Raw genomic sequence first — 19,114 nt, forward strand, 5'->3', positions numbered from 1 at the left:
GTAGACCCCTGGTTGGTATGAATCCTCTCAGTAGACCCCTGGTTGGTATGAATCCTCTCAGTTAGACCCCTGGTTGGTATGAATCCTCTCAGTTAGACCCCTGATTGGTATGAATCCTCTCAGTAGACCCCTGGTTGGTATGAATCCTCTCAGTTAGACCCCTGGTTGGTATGAATCCTCTGTTAGACCCCTGGTTGATATGCATCCTCTCAGTAGACCCCTGGTTGGTGTGAATCCTCTCAGTTAGACCCCTGGTTGGTGTGAATCCTCTGTTAGTCCCCTGGTTGATATGCATCCTCTCAGTAGACCCCTGGTTGGTATGAATCCTCTCAGTAGACCCCTGGTTGGTATGAATCCTCTCAGTAGACCCCTGGTTGGTATGAATCCTCTCAGTAGACCCCTGGTTGGTGTGAATCCTCTCAGTTAGACCCCTGGTTGGTATGAATCCTCTCAGTTAGACCCCTGGTTGGTATGAATCCTCTCAGTTAGACCCCTGGTTGGTATGAATCCTCTGTTAGACCCCTGGTTGATATGCATCCTCTCAGTAGACCCCTGGTTGGTGTGAATCCTCTGTTAGTCCCCTAGTTGGTGTGAATCCTCTGTTAGTCCCCTGGTTGGTGTGAATCCTCTCAGTTAGACCCCTGGTTGGTGTGAATCCTCAGTTAGACCCCTGGTTGGTGTGAATCCTCTCAGTTAGACCCCTGGTTGGTGTGAATCCTCTCAGTTAGATCCCTGGTTGGTGTGAATCCTCTGTTAGTCCCCTGGTTGGTATGAATCCTCTCAGTAGACCCCTGGTTGGTATGAATCCTCTCAGTTAGACCCCTGGTTGGTATGAATCCTCTCAGTTAGACCCCTGGTTGGTGTGAATCCTCTGTTAGTCCCCTGGTTGGTATGAATCCTCTCAGTTAGACCCCTGATTGGTATGAATCCTCTCAGTAGACCCCTGGTTGGTATGAATCCTCTCAGTTAGACCCCTGGTTGGTATGAATCCTCTGTTAGACCCCTGGTTGATATGCATCCTCTCAGTAGACCCCTGGTTGGTGTGAATCCTCTCAGTTAGACCCCTGGTTGGTGTGAATCCTCTGTTAGTCCCCTGGTTGATATGCATCCTCTCAGTAGACCCCTGGTTGGTATGAATCCTCTCAGTAGACCCCTGGTTGGTATGAATCCTCTCAGTTAGACCCCTGGTTGGTATGAATCCTCTCAGTTAGACCCCTGGTTGGTATGAATCCTCTCAGTAGACCCCTGGTTGGTATGAATCCTCTCAGTAGACCCCTGGTTGGTATGAATCCTCTCAGTAGACCCCTGGTTGGTATGAATCCTCTCAGTAGACCCCTGGTTGGTATGAATCCTCTCAGTAGACCCCTGGTTGGTGTGAATCCTCTCAGTTAGACCCCTGGTTGGTGTGAATCCTCTGTTAGTCCTCTGGTTGGTATGAATCCTCAGTTAGACCCCTGGTTGGTGTGAATCCTCTGTTAGTCTCTTGTTTGGTATGAATCCTCTCAGTTAGACCCCTGGTTGGTGTGAATCCTCAGTTAGACCCCTGGTTGGTGTGAATCCTCTCAGTTAGACCCCTGGTTGGTGTGAATCCTCTGTTAGTCCCCTGGTTGGTATGAATCCTCTCAGTTAGACCCCTGGTTGGTGTGAATCCTCTCAGTTAGACCCCTGGTTGGTGTGAATCCTCAGTTAGACCCCTGGTTGGTATGAATCCTCTCAGTTAGACCCCTGGTTGGTATGAATCCTCTCAGTTAGACCCCTGGTTGGTGTGAATCCTCTGTTAGTCCCCTGGTTGGTATGAATCCTCTCAGTTAGACAGCCTGAACAGTTTTCATCCTGTAACGTGATATTGAATATGATCTGTTTCCAGAGTTGTAGCCACGTCTCAGATGCAGGCTACGTTCGCCAGGAAAGCCTTCCCCTGTTTTGATGAACCTGCCATGAAGGCCGTCTTCCACGTTACGCTCATCCACCAACGAGGAACTGTAGCTCTGTCCAATGGCCGGGACGTTGGTTAGTTCACAGCCTATACACCACCCTCTTTGGGCTACCTCACCGTTCTCCACCCTTTCCCAAAGTCTGCACTGATACGCTTCCCGTCATGATTTAACAATGGTGGGAATACCTCCAGCCAGTGGTGGGATTACCTCCAGCCAGTGGCGGGAGTACCTCCAGCCAGTGGCGGGATTACCTCCAGCCAGTGGCGGGAATACCTCCAGCCAGTGGCGGGATTACCTCCAGCCAGTGGCGGGCGTACCTCCAGCCAGTGGTGGGAGTACCTCCAGCCAGTCTCAAAGCTTTCCAATCCTCAACTGGAAGTGTGCAAGTGCAGATTTTGGAAGACGGGTGTATAATATGGCTGCGGCCTTGTTATTGATATGGACAGCCCTACTATACACGGACTGTGGGGTTCAAGGCATCTCAGAAGGAATGAGAACGCTTGACAACATTTAATGAGAAAATCAACTACAGAATGCTGTTAATGGTTCCTGTACGGTAACATTCAACTTTCCATGGTAGAGTTAACTCCTCCCTTTCTGTCTTCATCTTCCCCCAACCCTCTCTCTAACTCTTGCTCGCTCTCTCTCTCTCTCTCTCCCTCTCTCTCTGCTCTCTGCTGTCTCTCTCTCTGTTCACTTCCCTCTCTCTGTTCACTTCCCTCTCTCTGCTCACTTCCCTCTCTCTGTTCACTTCCCTCTCTCTGCTCACTTCCCTCTCTCTGCTCACTTCCCTCTCTCTGCTCTCTTCTCTCTCTCTTTCTGTCTCTCTGTCTTTGTCTCTCTGTTTTTCTCTCTCTCTCTCTCTCTCTCTACTCTTCTCTCGTCCCTCTCTCCCTCTCCCTCTCTCTCTCTGTATCTGCTCTTCTCTCACCCCTATCTCTCTTCCTTCCTTCTCTTCTCTCTCTCCAATGCTTTAGAGACCGTCAACACCACCATAGATGGCTCTGAAGTCACCAAGACCAGATTTGAGCCCACTAAAAGAATGTCAACATACCTCCTGGCATTTATCGTGAGCGACTTCGCTCATATCACTGGATCGATAGAGAACAACAACGTTTTGGTAATTCAATCCACCACAGAGGACTGGTTATTCCCTATATAGTCCACCACAGAGGACTGGTTATTCCCTATATAGTACACCACAGAGGTCTGGTTATTCCCTATATAGTACACCACAGAGGACTGGTTATTCCCTATATAATCCACCACAGAGGACTGGTTATTCCCTATATAGTACACCACAGAGGACTGGTTATTCCCTACATAGTCCACCACAGAGGACTGGTTATTCCCTATATAGTCCACCACAGAGGACTGGATATTCCCTATATAGTCCACCACAGAGGGCTCTGGTTATTCCCTATATAGTCCACCACAGAGGACTGGTTATTCCCTATATAGTCCACCACAGAGGGCTGTGGTTATTCCCTATATAGTACACCACAGAGGACTAGTTATTCCCTATATAGTACACCACAGAGGACTGGTTATTCCCTATATAGTACACCACAGAGGACTGGTTATTCCCTATATAGTCCACCACAGAGGACTGTGGTTATTCCCTATATAGTCCACCACAGAGGACTGGTTATTCCCTATATAGTACACCACAGAGGACTGGTTATTCCCTATATAGTACACCACAGAGGGCTCTGGTTATTCCCTATATAGTACACCACAGAGGACTGGTTATTCCCTACATAGTCCACCACAGAGGACTGGTTATTCCCTATATAGTCCACCACAGAGGACTGGATATTCCCTATATAGTCCACCACAGAGGGCTCTGGTTATTCCCTATATAGTCCACCACAGAGGACTGTGGTTATTCCCTATATAGTACACCACAGAGGACTGGTTATTCCCTATATAGTCCACCACAGAGGGCTCTGGTTATTCCCTATATAGTCCACCACAGAGGACTGGTTATTCCCTATATAGTACACCACAGAGGACTGGTTATTCCCTATATCGTACACCACAGAGGGCTCTGGTTATTCCCTATATAGTACACCACAGAGGGCTCTGGTTATTCCCTATGTAGTACACCACAGAGGACTGGTTATTCCCTATATAGTACACCACAGAGGGCTCTGGTTATTCCCTATGTAGTACACCACAGAGGACTGGTTATTCCCTATATAGTCCACCACAGAGGACTCTGGTTATTCCCTATATAGTCCACCACAGAGGACTGGTTATTCCCTATATAGTACACCACAGAGGTCTGGTTATTCCCTATATAGTACACCACAGAGGACTGGTTATTCCCTATATAATCCACCACAGAGGACTGGTTATTCCCTATATAGTACACCACAGAGGACTGGTTATTCCCTACATAGTCCACCACAGAGGACTGGTTATTCCCTATATAGTCCACCACAGAGGACTGGATATTCCCTATATAGTCCACCACAGAGGGCTCTGGTTATTCCCTATATAGTACACCACAGAGGGCTGTGGTTATTCCCTATATAGTACACCACAGAGGGCTCTGGTTATTCCCTATATAGTACACCACAGAGGACTAGTTATTCCCTATATAGTACACCACAGAGGACTGGTTATTCCCTATATAGTACACCACAGAGGACTGGTTATTCCCTATATAGTCCACCACAGAGGACTGTGGTTATTCCCTATATAGTACACCACAGAGGGCTCTGGTTATTCCCTATATAGTACACCACAGAGGACTGGTTATTCCCTACATAGTCCACCACAGAGGACTGGTTATTCCCTATGTAGTACCCCACAGAGGACTGGTTATTCCCTATATAGTACACCACAGAGGACTGGTTATTCCCTATATAGTACACCACAGAGGGCTCTGGTTATTCCCTATGTAGTACACCACAGAGGACTGGTTATTCCCTATATAGTCCACCACAGAGGACTCTGGTTATTCCCTATATAGTCCACCACAGAGGACTGGTTATTCCCTATATAGTACACCACAGAGGACTGGTTATTCCCTATATAGTACACCACAGAGGACTGGTTATTCCCTATATAATACACCACAGAGGACTGGTTATTCCCTATATAGTACACCACAGAGGACTGGTTATTCCCTATATAGTACACCACAGAGGACTGGTTATTCCCTATATAGTACACCGCAGAGGACTCTGGTTATTCCCTATATAGTACACCACAGAGGACTGGTTATTCCCTATATAGTCCACCACAGAGGGCTGTGGTTATTCCCTATATAGTACACCACAGAGGGCTCTGGTTATTCCCTATATAATCCACCACAGAGGACTGGTTATTCCCTATATAGTCCACCACAGAGGACTGGATATTCCCTATATAGTCCACCACAGAGGGCTCTGGTTATTCCCTATATAGTACACCACAGAGGACTAGTTATTCCCTATATAGTACACCACAGAGGACTGGTTATTCCCTATATAGTCCACCACAGAGGACTGTGGTTATTCCCTATATAGTACACCACAGAGGACTGGTTATTCCCTATATAGTCCACCACAGAGGGCTCTGGTTATTCCCTATATAGTCCACCACAGAGGACTGGTTATTCCCTATATAGTACACCACAGAGGACTGGTTATTCCCTATATAGTACACCACAGAGGGCTCTGGTTATTCCCTATATAGTACACCGCAGAGGGCTCTGGTTATTCCCTATGTAGTACACCACAGAGGACTGGTTATTCCCTATATAGTACACCACAGAGGGCTCTGGTTATTCCCTATGTAGTACACCACAGAGGTCTGGTTATTCCCTATATAGTACACCACAGAGGACTGGTTATTCCCTATATAATCCACCACAGAGGACTGGTTATTCCCTATATAGTACACCACAGAGGACTGGTTATTCCCTACATAGTCCACCACAGAGGACTGGTTATTCCCTATATAGTCCACCACAGAGGACTGGATATTCCCTATATAGTCCACCACAGAGGGCTCTGGTTATTCCCTATATAGTACACCACAGAGGACTAGTTATTCCCTATATAGTACACCACAGAGGACTGGTTATTCCCTATATAGTACACCACAGAGGACTGGTTATTCCCTATATAGTCCACCACAGAGGACTGTGGTTATTCCCTATATAGTACACCACAGAGGGCTCTGGTTATTCCCTATATAGTACACCACAGAGGACTGGTTATTCCCTACATAGTCCACCACAGAGGACTGGTTATTCCCTATATAGTCCACCACAGAGGACTGGATATTCCCTATATAGTCCACCACAGAGGGCTCTGGTTATTCCCTATATAGTACACCACAGAGGACTAGTTATTCCCTATATAGTACACCACAGAGGACTGGTTATTCCCTATATAGTACACCACAGAGGACTGGTTATTCCCTATATAGTCCACCACAGAGGACTGTGGTTATTCCCTATATAGTACACCACAGAGGGCTGTGGTTATTCCCTATATAGTACACCACAGAGGACTGGTTATTCCTTATATAGTCCACCACAGAGGGCTCTGGTTATTCCCTATATAGTCCACCACAGAGGACTGGTTATTCCTTATATAGTACACCACAGAGGACTGGTTATTCCCTATATAGTACACCACAGAGGGCTCTGGTTATTCCCTATATAGTACACCACAGAGGGCTCTGGTTATTCCCTATGTAGTACACCACAGAGGACTGGTTATTCCCTATATAGTACACCACAGAGGGCTCTGGTTATTCCCTATGTAGTACACCACAGAGGACTGGTTATTCCCTATATAGTCCACCACAGAGGACTCTGGTTATTCCCTATATAGTCCACCACAGAGGACTGGTTATTCCCTATATAGTACACCACAGAGGACTGGTTATTCCCTATATAGTACACCACAGAGGACTGGTTATTCCCTATATAATACACCACAGAGGACTGGTTATTCCCTATATAGTACACCACAGAGGACTGGTTATTCCCTATATAGTACACCACAGAGGACTGGTTATTCCCTATATAGTACACCACAGAGGACTCTGGTTATTCCCTATATAGTACACCACAGAGGACTGGTTATTCCCTATATAGTCCACCACAGAGGACTGGTTATTCCCTATATAGTACACCACAGAGGACTGTGGTTATTCCCTATATAGTACACCACAGGACTCTGGTTATTCCCTATATAGTCCACCACAGAGGACTGGTTATTCCCTATATAGTACACCACAGAGGACTGGTTATTCCCTATATAGTCCACCACAGAGGGCTGTGGTTATTCCCTATATAGTACACCACAGAGGACTGGTTATTCCCTATATAGTCCACCACAGAGGGCTGTGGTTATTCCCTATATAGTCCACCACAGAGGACTGGTTATTCCCTATATAGTACACCACAGAGGATTCTGGTTATTTAGACTGTAGTCATGACTGATCCTGCTGCGGTTAGAATGTAGTCATGACTGATACTGCTGTGGTTAGACTGTAGTCATGACTGATACTGCTGTGGTTAGACTGTAGTCATGACTGATACTGCTGTGGTTAGACTGTAGTCATGACTGATGGTTGATGCTAATTGTTTGCAGGTCCGTATCTGGGCTCGGAGGAAAGCTATAGCTGAGGGACACGGATACTATGCTCTCAATGTTACAGGACCAATGCTCCAGTTTTATGAAGGATACTACAATGCCAGCTACCCGCTGTCCAAGTCAGGTGAGTTAGCTTAGCATTCAGACCTGTCAGGTAAGTTAGCTTAGCATTCAGACCTGTCAGGTAAGTTAGCTTTGCGTTCAGACCTGTCAGGTAAGTTAGCTTAGCATTCAAACCTGTCAGGTAAGTTAGCTTAGCGTTCAGACCTGTCAGGTAAGTTAGCTTAGCATTCAGACCTGTCAGGTAAGTTAGCTTAGCGTTCAGACCTGTCAGGTAAGTTAGCTTAGCGTTCAGACCTGTCAGGTAAGTTAGCTTTGCATTCAGACCTGTCAGGTAAGTTAGCTTAGCGTTCAGACCTGTCAGGTAAGTTAGCTTTGCATTCAGACCTGTCAGGTAAGTTAGCTTTGCATTCAGACCTGTCAGGTAAGTTAGCTTTGCATTCAGACCTGTCAGGTAAGTTAGCTTTGCATTCAGACCTGTCAGGTAAGTTAGCTTTGCATTCAGACCTGTCAGGTAAGTTAGCTTAGCATTCAGACCTGTCAGGTAAGTTAGCTTAGCGTTCAGACCTGTCAGGTAAGTTAGCTTTGCATTCAGACCTGTCAGGTAAGTTAGCTTAGCATTCAGACCTCAGGTCCATGAGTGCATTTATACACATGTAGGCCTACACTTAGAAGTATACTCTGTGAAACTAAGTCTCCTTAAAACAGATTGTTGTCTACGTTCCAAATGGCTCCCTATTCCCTATAAAGTGCACTAAGGCTCTGGTCAAAAGTAGTGCACTATAAAGGGAATAGGGTACCATTTAGGTCTCCTTTATTGTCTTTTTCCCCTGTAGACCAGATAGCTCTGCCTGACTTCAGTGCCGGAGCCATGGAGAACTGGGGACTGATCACCTACAGAGAGACAGCTCTGCTGTACGATCCAGCCATCTCCTCTGTTGGAAACAAAGAGACAGTCTTGTCTGTGGTGGCTCACGAACTGGCTCATATGGTAGTGTGTTCTCTATGACATCTCTGTACTTCCTGTCCGACCTATTACATCTCTGTACTTCCTGTCCAACCTATTACATCCCTGTACTTCCTGTCCGACCTATGACATCTCTGTGCTGCCTGTCCAACCTATTACGTCCTTGTACTTCCTGTCCGACCTATGACATTACTGTACCTAGTGTCCAACCTATGACATCACTGTACTTCCTGTCCAACCTATTACATCCCTGTACTTCCTGTCTGACCTATTACATCCCTGTACTTCCTGTCCGACCTATGGCATTACTGTACTTCCTGTCCAACCTATGACATTACTGTACTTCCTGTCCAACCTATGACATCACATCCTGCATGGAGAAACATTGCTCGGGAGGATGACTAAGGTCCACAACATGAGCTCCAGGTAGCGTAGCGGTTAGAGCACAGATAGAACAATGAGGCCGATATTTCATCAGATGTATAAATGTGAAGCATCCGCTTGGCGTTTCCACTCACTACCTAGCAGTAGTAGTAGCAGCAGCAGTAGCAGTAGCAGCAGTAGTAGCAGCAGTAGTATCAGTATCAGTAGCAGTAGTAGCAGCAGTAGTAGTAGCAGCAGTAGTATCAGTAGCAGCAGTAGTAGCAGTAGTAGCAGCAGTAGTATCAGTAGCAGTAGCAGTAGCAGCAGTAGTATCAGTAGCAGTATCAGTAGTAGCAGTAGCAGTAGTAGTAGCAGCAGTAGTATCAGTAGCAGTAGCAGTAGCAGTAGTAGCAGTAGCAGTAGTAGCAGTAGCAGTAGTAGCAGCAGTAGTAGCTGTAGCAGTAGTAGCAGTAGTAGCAGTAGCAGTAGTAGCAGTAGTAGTAGTATCAGTAGCAGTAGCAGTAGTAGTAGCAGCAGTAGTATCAGTAGCAGTAGTAGCAGTAGCAGCAGTAGTAGCAGTAGCAGCAGCAGTAGCAGTAGTAGCAGCAGTAGCAGCACCACAGATAGAACAATATGGTAGTGAGAGGAAGCCCGGTTGCCGGCGGTGGGAGAAGTGGATTTTGGCCAGACATTCGGCTAATTTTCTCATCGATTAAACGTTTAATCTCAATCCAATTTTTTGTTCTCAAAACTAGATTATGTTACTAACAGAGTGGACTAAGTTTAGCAGACTTTACTCTTTGCCAAAGCTTTAAAAAATGTACTTGTTTAGAAGGAGTGCAAAGGCAAAGTGAGTTATTGCACACGTGCACTTCACAAAGAAGGCGTTCCCTAATGGAAATATGCAAATACATGCTAGAACGCGCCAATAGGATCTCGCTAGCTCCTGCTTGGTTCTGCCCACCTCCTTGCTTGTTCTGCCCACTATGACTAATTGGTTCCCATTTGAAACGATGGGCTGTGGTCTATCTTGGTTACCAGCAGGTAGCCTAGTGGTTAGAGGGTTGGGCCAGTAACCAGCAGGTAGCCTAGTGGTTAGAGCATTGGGCCAGTAACCAGCAGGTAGCCTAGTGGTTAGAGTGTTTGGCTAATAACCGGCATGTGGGTTAGTAACCGGCAGGTAGCCTAGTGGTTAGAGCATTGGGCCAGTAACCAGCAGGTAGCCTAGTGGTTAGAGCATTGGGCCAGTAACCAGCAGGTAGCCTAGTGGTTAGAGCGTTGGGCCAGTAACCAGCAGGTAGCCTAGTGGTTAGAGGGTTGGGCCAGTAACCAGCAGGTAGCCTAGTGGTTAGAGCATTGGGCCAGTAACCAGCAGGTAGCCTAGTGGTTAGAGCGTTGGGCCAGTAACCAGCAGGTAGCCTAGTGGTTAGAGCGTTGGGCCAGCATGTAGCCTAGTGGTTAGAGCGTTGGGCCAGCAGGTAGCCTAGTGGTTAGAGCGTTGGGCTAGTAACCAGCAGGTAGCCTAGTGGTTAGAGCGTTGGGCCAGTAACCAGCAGGTAGCCTAGTGGTTAGAGCGTTGGGCCAGTAACCAGCAGGTATCCTAGTTTTTAGAGCGTTGGGCCAGTAACCAGCAGGTAGCCTAGTGGTTAGAGCGTTGGGCCAGTAACCAGCAGGTAGCCTAGTGGTTAGAGCGTTGGGCCAGTAACCAGCAGGTAGCCTAGTGGTTAGAGCGTTGGGCCAGTAACCAGCAGGTAGCCTAGTGGTTAGAGCGTTGGGCCAGCAGGTAGCCTAGTGGTTATGGCGTTGGGCCAGCAGGTAGCCTAGTGGTTAGAGCGTTGGGCCAGCAGGTAGCCTAGTGGTTAGAGCGTTGGGCCAGCAGATAGACTAGTGGTTAGAGCGTTGGGCCAGTAACCAGCAGGTAGCCTAGTGGTTAGAGCGTTGGGCCAGTAACCAGCAGCTAGCCTAGTGGTTAGAGCGTTGGGCCAGTAACCAGCAGGTAGCCTAGTGGTTAGAGCTTTGGGCCAGTAACCAGCAGGTAGCCTAGTGGTTAGAGCGTTGGGCCAGTAACCAGCAGGTAGCCTAGTGGTTAGAGCGTTGGGCCAGCAGGTAGCCTAGTGGTTAGAGCGTTGGGCCAGTAACCAGCAGGTAGCCTAGTGGTTAGAGCGTTGGGCCAGTAACTAGCAGGTAGCCTAGTGGTTAGAGCTTTGGGCCAGTAACCAGCAGGTAGCCTAGTGGTTAGAGCGTTGGGCCAGCAGGTAGCCTAGTGGTTAGAGCATTGGGCCAGCAGGTAGCCTAGTGGTTAGAGCATTGGGCCAGCAGGTAGCCTAGTGGTTAGAGCGTTGGGCCAGCAGGTAGCCTAGTGGTTAGAGCGTTGGGCCAGCAGGTAGCCTAGTGGTTAGAGCATTGGGCCAGCAGGTAGCCTAGTGGTTAGAGCGTTGGGCCAGTAAACAGCAGGTAGCCTAGTGGTTAGAGCGTTGGGCCAGTAACTAGCAGGTAGCCTAGTGGTTAGAGCGTTGGGCCAGTAACCAGCAGGTAGCCTAGTGGTTAGAGCGTTGGGCCAGCAGGTAGCCTAGTGGTTAGAGCGTTGGGCCAGTAACTAGCAGGTAGCCTAGTGGTTAGAGCGTTGGGCCAGTAACCAGCAGGTAGCCTAGTGGTTAGAGCTTTGGGCCAGCAGGTAGCCTAGTGGTTAGAGCGTTGGGCCAGCAGGTAGCCTAGTGGTTAGAGCGTTGGGCCAGCAGGTAGCCTAGTGGTTAGAGCGTTGGGCCAGCAGGTAGCCTAGTGGTTAGAGCATTGGGCCAGCAGGTAGCCTAGTGGTTAGAGCGTTGGGCCAGTAACCAGCAGGTAGCCTAGTGGTTAGAGCGTTGGGCCAGCAGGTAGCCTAGTGGTTAGAGCGTTGGGCCAGTAACTAGCAGGTAGCCTAGTGGTTAGAGCGTTGGGCCAGTAACCAGCAGGTAGCCTAGTGGTTAGAGCTTTGGGCCAGCAGGTAGCCTAGTGGTTAGAGCGTTGGGCCAGCAGGTAGCCTAGTGGTTAGAGCGTTGGGCCAGCAGGTAGCCTAGTGGTTAGAGCGTTGGGCCAGTAACCAGCAGGTAGCCTAGTGGTTAGAGCGTTGGGCCAGCAGGTAGCCTAGTGGTTAGAGCGTTGGGCCAGCAGGTAGCCTAGTGGTTAGAGCGTTGGGCCAGTAACTAGCAGGTAGCCTAGTGGTTAGAGCGTTGGGCCAGTAACCGAAAGGTCTCTAGTTCAAGCTGACAAGGTGAACATTCTGTCGATGTGCCCTTAAGCAAGTCACTTAATAATCCTAATTGCTCCAGGGTCGCCGTTGATCCTGGCAGACCTTGGCCTTGACCACATTCTCCTAGGGTGTCTCAGGGTGAGTTGGGGGAATCAAATAAAATGTTTTGGTCACAAGCAGCGAATACAACAGGTGCTGAATTTATAATGAAATGCAAAAAAAAAAACACATTTCCAATTCACACCTTTGTATTAATATGTACTTGTATATGCGTGAAATCGGACCAATACAAGTACCCACCTAATTATTAATATTGGTTAGAGCTGGCCAAAGGTAATGCACTGCTTCATAGGGAATAGGTGGCCATTTTGTATGTGATTGTTCCCTAAGTGTCACATGTTCCTTTGTCCACAGTGGTTTGGCAACCTGGTGACTCTGAGATGGTGGAATGACCTGTGGCTGAACGAGGGCTTTGCCTCCTACGTCGAGTATCTAGGAGCTGACTACGCTGAACCCACCTGGAATATCGTAAGACTGATCACCCTTACAGGAGGATTAATCTGAGTACAGTAAGACTGATCACCCTTACAGGAGGATTAATCTGAGTACAGTAGGACTGATCACCCTTACAGGAGGATTCATCAGATCATATAGAGTACAGTAAGACTGATCACTCTTACAGGAGGATTAATCAGATCATATAGAGTACAGTAAGACTGATCACCCTTACAGGAGGATTAGTCTGATCATATAGAGTACAGTAAGACTGATCACCCTTACAGGAGGATTAATCTGATCATATAGAGTACAGTAAGACTGATCACCCTTACAGGAGGATTACTCTGAGTACAGTAAGACTGATCACCCTTACAGGAGGATTCATCAGATCATATAGAGTACAGTAAGACTGATCACCCTTACAGGAGGATTAGTCTGATCATATAGAGTACAGTAAGACTGATCACCCTTACAGGAGGATTACTCAGATCATATAGATTACAGTAAGACTGATCACCCTTACAGGAGGATTACTCTGATCATATAGAGTACAGTAAGACTGATCACCCTTACAGGAGGATTACTCTGATCATATAGAGTACAGTAAGACTGATCACCCTTACAGGAGGATTACTCAGATCATATAGAGTACAGTAAGACTGATCACCCTTACAGGAGGATTAATCTGATCATATAGAGTACAGTAAGACTGATCACCCTTACAGGAGGATTAATCTGAGTACAGTAAGACTGATCACCCTTACAGGAGGATTACTCAGATCATATAGAGTACAGTAAGACTGATCACCCTTACAGGAGGATTACTCTGATCATATAGAGTACAGTAAGACTGATCACCCTTACAGGAGGATTAGTCTGATCATATAGAGTACAGTAAGACTGATCACCCTTACAGGAGGATTAGTCTGATCATATAGAGTACAGTAAGACTGATCACCCTTACAGGAGGATTAGTCTGATCATATAGAGTACAGTAAGACTGATCACCCTTACAGGAGGATTACTCAAATCAAATCAAATCAAATTTATTTTTATATAGCCCTTCGTACATCAGCTGATATTCTCAAAGTGCTGTACAGAAACCCAGCCTAAAACCCCAAACAGCAAGCAAAGCATGTGAAAGAAGCACGGTGGCTAGGAAAAACTCCCTAGGAAAAACTCCCTAGAAAGGCCAAAAACCTAGGAAGAAACCTAGAGAGGAACCAGGCTATGAGGGGTGGCCAGTCCTCTTCTGGCTGTGCAGGGTGGATATTATAACAGAACATGGTCAAAATGTTAAAATGTTAAAATGTTCATAAATGACCAGCATGGTCAAATAATAATAATCATAGTAGTTGTCGAGGGTGCAACAAGCACGTCCGGTGAACAGGTCAGGGTTCCATAGCCGCAGGCAGAACAGTTGAAACTGGAGCAGCAGCACGGCCAGGTGGACTGGGGACAGCAAGGAGTCATCATAGCCTTCCCTGTAGCTCAGTTGGTAGAGCATGGTGTTTGCAACACCAGGGTTGTGGGTTCGATTCCCACGGGGGGCCAGCACAGAAAAATAATGTATGAAATGAAATGTATGCATTCACTACTGTAAGTCGCTCTGGATAAGGGCGTCTGCTAAATGACTAAAATGTAAATGTAAATGTAATACCAGGTAGTCCTGAGGCATGGTCCTAGGGCTCAGGTCCTCCGAGAGAAAGACAGAAAGAGAGAAAGAGAGAATTAGAGAGAGCATATTTAAATACACACAGGACACCGGATAAGACAAGAGAAATACTCCAGATGTAACAGACTGACCCTAGCCCCCCGACACATAAACTACTGCAGCATAAATACTGGAGGCTGAGACTCAGATCATATAGAGTACAGTAAGACTGATCACCCTTACAGGAGGATTAATCTGATCATATAGAGTACAGTAAGACTGATCACCCTTACAGGAGGATTAATCTGATCATATAGAGTACAGTAAGACTGATCACCCTTACAGGAGGATTAATCAGATCATATAGAGTACAGTAAGACTGATCACCCTTACAGGAGGATTCATCAGATCATATAGAGTACAGTAAGACTGATCACCCTTACAGGAGGATTACTCAGATCATATAGAGTACAGTAAGACTGATCACCCTTACAGGAGGATTACTCTGATCATATAGAGTACAGTAAGACTGATACCCTTACAGGAGGATTACTCAGATCATATAGAGTACAGTAAGACTGATCACCCTTACAGGAGGATTACTCTGATCATATAGAGTACAGTAAGACTGATACCCTTACAGGAGGATTACTCAGATCATATAGAGTACAGTAAGACTGATCACCCTTACAGGAGGATTACTCAGATCATATAGAGTACAGTAAGACTGATCTCTCTCCCTCTCTCTCTCCCTAGAAAGAGCTGATCATCCTGTATGAGGTCCACAAGGTGTTTGCTGTGGACGCCCTGGCCTCGTCTCATCCTCTGTCCCGTAAAGAGGAGGAAGTCAACCGGCCTGACGAGATCAGTGAGATGTTCAACACCATCTCCTACAGCAAGGTTCTCCATGTTCTAGACCATCTCCTACAGCAAAGTTCTCTATGGTTCTCCATGTTCTAGACCATCTCCTACAGCAAGGTTCTCTATGGTTCTCCATGTTCTAGACCATCTCCTACAGCAAGGTTCTCTATGGTTCTCCATGTTCTAGACCATTTCCTACAGCAAGGTTCTCCATGTTCTAGACCATCTCCTACAGCAAGGTTCTCTATGGTTCTCCATGTTCTAGACCATTTCCTACAGCAAGGTTCTCTATGGTTCTCCATGTTCTAGACCATCTCCTACAGCAAGGTTCTCTATGGTTCTCCATGTTCTAGACCATTTCCTACAGCAAGGTTCTCCATGTTCTAGACCATCTCCTACAGCAAGGTTCTCTATGGTTCTCCATGTTCTAGACCATTTCCTACAGCAAGGTTCTCTATGGTTCTCCATGTTCTAGACCATCTCCTACAGCAAGGTTCTCCATGTTCTAGACCATCTCCTACAGCAAAGTTCTCTATGGTTCTCCATGTTCTAGACCATCTCCTACAGCAAGGTTCTCCATGTTCTAGACCATCTCCTACAGCAAAGTTCTCTATGGTTCTCCATGTTCTAGACCATCTCCTACAGCAAGGTTCTCTATGGTTCTCCATGTTCTAGACCAACTCCTACAGCAAGGTTCTCTATGGTTCTCCATGTTCTAGACCATTTCCTACAGCAAGGTTCTCTATGGTTCTCCATGTTCTAGACCATCTCCTACAGCAAGGTTCTCTATGGTTCTCCATGTTCTAGACCATTTCCTACAGCAAGGTTCTCCATGTTCTAGACCATCTCCTACAGCAAGGTTCTCTATGGTTCTCCATGTTCTAGACCATTTCCTACAGCAAGGTTCTCTATGGTTCTCCATGTTCTAGACCATCTCCTACAGCAAGGTTCTCCATGTTCTAGACCATCTCCTACAGCAAAGTTCTCTATGGTTCTCCATGTTCTAGACCATCTCCTACAGCAAGGTTCTCCATGTTCTAGACCATCTCCTACAGCAAAGTTCTCTATGGTTCTCAATGTTCTAGACCATCTCCTACAGCAAGGTTCTCTATGGTTCTCCATGTTCTAGACCATCTCCTACAGCAAGGTTCTCCATGTTCTAGACCATTTCCTACAGCAAGGTTCTCTATGGTTCTCCATGTTCTAGACCATCTCCTACAGCAAGGTTCTCCATGTTCTAGACCATTTCCTACAGCAAGGTTCTCTATGGTTCTCCATGTTCTAGACCATCTCCTACAGCAAGGTTCTCCATGTTCTAGACCATTTCCTACAGCAAGGTTCTCTATGGTTCTCCATGTTCTAGACCATCTCCTACAGCAAGGTTCTCTATGGTTCTCCATGTTCTAGACCATCTCCTACAGCAAGGTTCTCTATGGTTCTCCATGTTCTAGACCATTTCCTACAGCAAGGTTCTCCATGTTCTAGACCATCTCCTACAGCAAGGTTCTCTATGGTTCTCCATGTTCTAGACCATCTCCTACAGCAAGGTTCTCCATGTTCTAGACCATCTCCTACAGCAAAGTTCTCTGTGGTTCTCCATGTTCACATCAGCTGCTGAGAGCGTGATCACACAATCTTCCGGAACAGCTGGTGCTCTCATGCATGTTTCAGTGTTATTTGCCTCGAAGCGAGCATAGAAGTAGTTTAGCTCATCTGGTAGGCTCGTGTCACTGGGCAGCTCTCGGCTGTGCTTCCCTTCGTAGGCTGTAATTGTTTGCAAGCCCTGCCACATCCGACGAGCATCAGAGCCGGTGTCGTACGATTCGATCTTAGTCCCGTATTGAAGCTTTGCTTGTTTGATGGTTTGTCGGAAGGCGTAGCGGGATTTCTTATAAGCTTCCGGGTTAGAGTCCCGCTCCTTGAAAGCGGCAGCTCTAGCCTTTAGCTCGGTGCAGATGTTGCCTGTAATCCATGGCTTCTGGTTGGGGTATGTACGTACGGTCACTTTGGGGACGATGTCATCGATGCACTTATTGATGAAGCCAATGACTGATATGGTGTACTCCTCAATGCCATCGGAGGAATCCCGGAACATTATCCACTCTGTGCTAGCAAAACAGTCCTGTAGCTTAGCATCTGCTTCATCCTGAGTGGCGCAGTGGTCCAAGACACTGCATCTCAGTATAAGAGATGTCACTGCAGTACCTGGTTTGAATCCAGGCTGCATCACATCCAGCTGTGATTGGGAGTCCCATAGGGTTGGCGCACAATTGGCCCAGAGTCGTCTGGGTTTTGCCGGGGTCGGCCGTCATTGTAAATCTGAATTTGTTCTTAACCGACTACCCTAGTTAAAGAAAGGTTTAATAAAAAAAATATTTAAAATATCTGACCACTTTTTTATTGATCTAGTCACTGGTGATTCCTGCTTTGCTTGTAAGCAGGAATCAGGAGGATTGAAATATGGTCAGATTTGCCAAATGGAGATTGAGGGAGAGCTTTGTATGCATCTCTGTGTGTGGAGTAAAGGTGGTCTAGAGTTTTTTTTCCCCCTTTGGTTGCACATTTAACATGCTGATAGAAATGTTGTAAAACGGATTTAAGTTTCCCTGCATTAAAGTCCCCGGCCACTAGGAGTGCCGCCTCTGGGTGAGCGTTTTCTTTTTTGCTTATGGCAGAATACAGCTCATTCAGTGCTGTCTTAGTGCCAACCTCTGACTGGGGTGGTATGTAAACAGCTACGAAAAAAAACAGATGAAAACTCTCTTGGTAGGTAGTGTGGTCTACAGCTTATCATGAGATACTCTACCTCAGGCGAGCCATAGCTCGAGACTTCCTTAGATATCGTGCACCAGCTGTTATTTACAAAAATACATAGTCCGCCGCCCCTTGTCTTACCAGACGCCGCTGTTCTATCCTGCTGGTGCAGCGTATAACCAGCCTGCTGTATGTTGATAGTGTCATCATTCAGCCACGACTCAGTGAGGCATTAGATATTACAGTTTTGAATGTCCCGTTGGTAGTGTAATCTTCCGCGTAGGTCATCGATTTTATTCTCCAAAGATTAGCACGTTTGCTAGCAGAATGGAAGGAAGTGGGGGTTTATTCGATCGCCTACGAACTCTCAGAACGCAGCCCCGCCCTCCGGCGCCTTTTTCTCCGCCTTCTCTTCACGCAAATCACGGGGATCTGGGCCTGTTCCCGAATAAAGCAGTATATCGTTCGCATCGGGCTCGTCAGACTGTTAAAGGAAAAAAAGGTATCTGCCAGTCCGTGGTGAGTAATCGCAGTCCTGATGTCTAGAAGGATTCTGCCAGTCCGTGGTGAGTAATCGCAGTCCTGATGTCTAGAAGGATTCTGCCAGTCCGTGGTGAGTAATCGCAGTCCTGATGTCTAGAAGGATTCTGCCAGTCCGTGGTGAGTAATCGCAGTCCTGATGTCTAGAAGGATTCTGCCAGTCCGTGGTGAGTAATCGCAGTCCTGATGTCTAGAAGGATTCTGCCAGTCCGTGGTGAGTAATCGCAGTCCTGATGTCTAGAAGGATTCTGCCAGTCCGTGGTGAGTAATCGCAGTCCTGATGTCTAGAAGGATTCTGCCAGTCCGTGGTGAGTAATCGCAGTCCTGATGTCTAGAAGGATTCTGCCAGTCCGTGGTGAGTAATCGCAGTCCTGATGTCCAGAAGGATTCTGCCAGTCCGTGGTGAGTAATCGCAGTCCTGATGTCTAGAAGGATTCTGCCAGTCCGTGGTGAGTAATCCTGATGTCCAGAAGGATTCTGCCAGTCCGTGGTGAGTAATCACAGTCCTGATGTCTAGAAAGATTCTGCCAGTCCGTGGTGAGTAATCACAGTCCTGATGTCTAGAAGGATTCTGCCAGTCCGTGGTGAGTAATCGCAGTCCTGATGTCTAGAAGGATTCTGCCAGTCCGTGGTGAGTAATCGCAGTCC

General features: G+C 47.0%; 1 protein-coding gene across 1 annotated transcript in view; it reads left to right on the forward strand.

Moving 5' to 3' along the window:
- The window catches only part of LOC106588075 (aminopeptidase N), a 63,801-nt gene that overhangs the window by 15,758 nt on the left and 28,929 nt on the right, over positions 1 to 19,114 (forward strand). The window contains exons 3-8 of the mRNA XM_014176742.3: positions 1,868 to 2,010; positions 2,915 to 3,057; positions 7,538 to 7,664; positions 8,437 to 8,591; positions 12,574 to 12,687; positions 15,068 to 15,211. Of these exons, the coding sequence (XP_014032217.1) occupies positions 1,868 to 2,010; positions 2,915 to 3,057; positions 7,538 to 7,664; positions 8,437 to 8,591; positions 12,574 to 12,687; positions 15,068 to 15,211 (826 nt within the window). The remainder of the gene's footprint in view (positions 1 to 1,867; positions 2,011 to 2,914; positions 3,058 to 7,537; positions 7,665 to 8,436; positions 8,592 to 12,573; positions 12,688 to 15,067; positions 15,212 to 19,114) is intronic.

The sequence above is a fragment of the Salmo salar genome, chromosome 26, assembly GCF_965601325.2.
Source record: "Salmo salar chromosome 26, fSalSal1, whole genome shotgun sequence".
Taxonomy (NCBI): domain Eukaryota; kingdom Metazoa; phylum Chordata; class Actinopteri; order Salmoniformes; family Salmonidae; genus Salmo; species Salmo salar.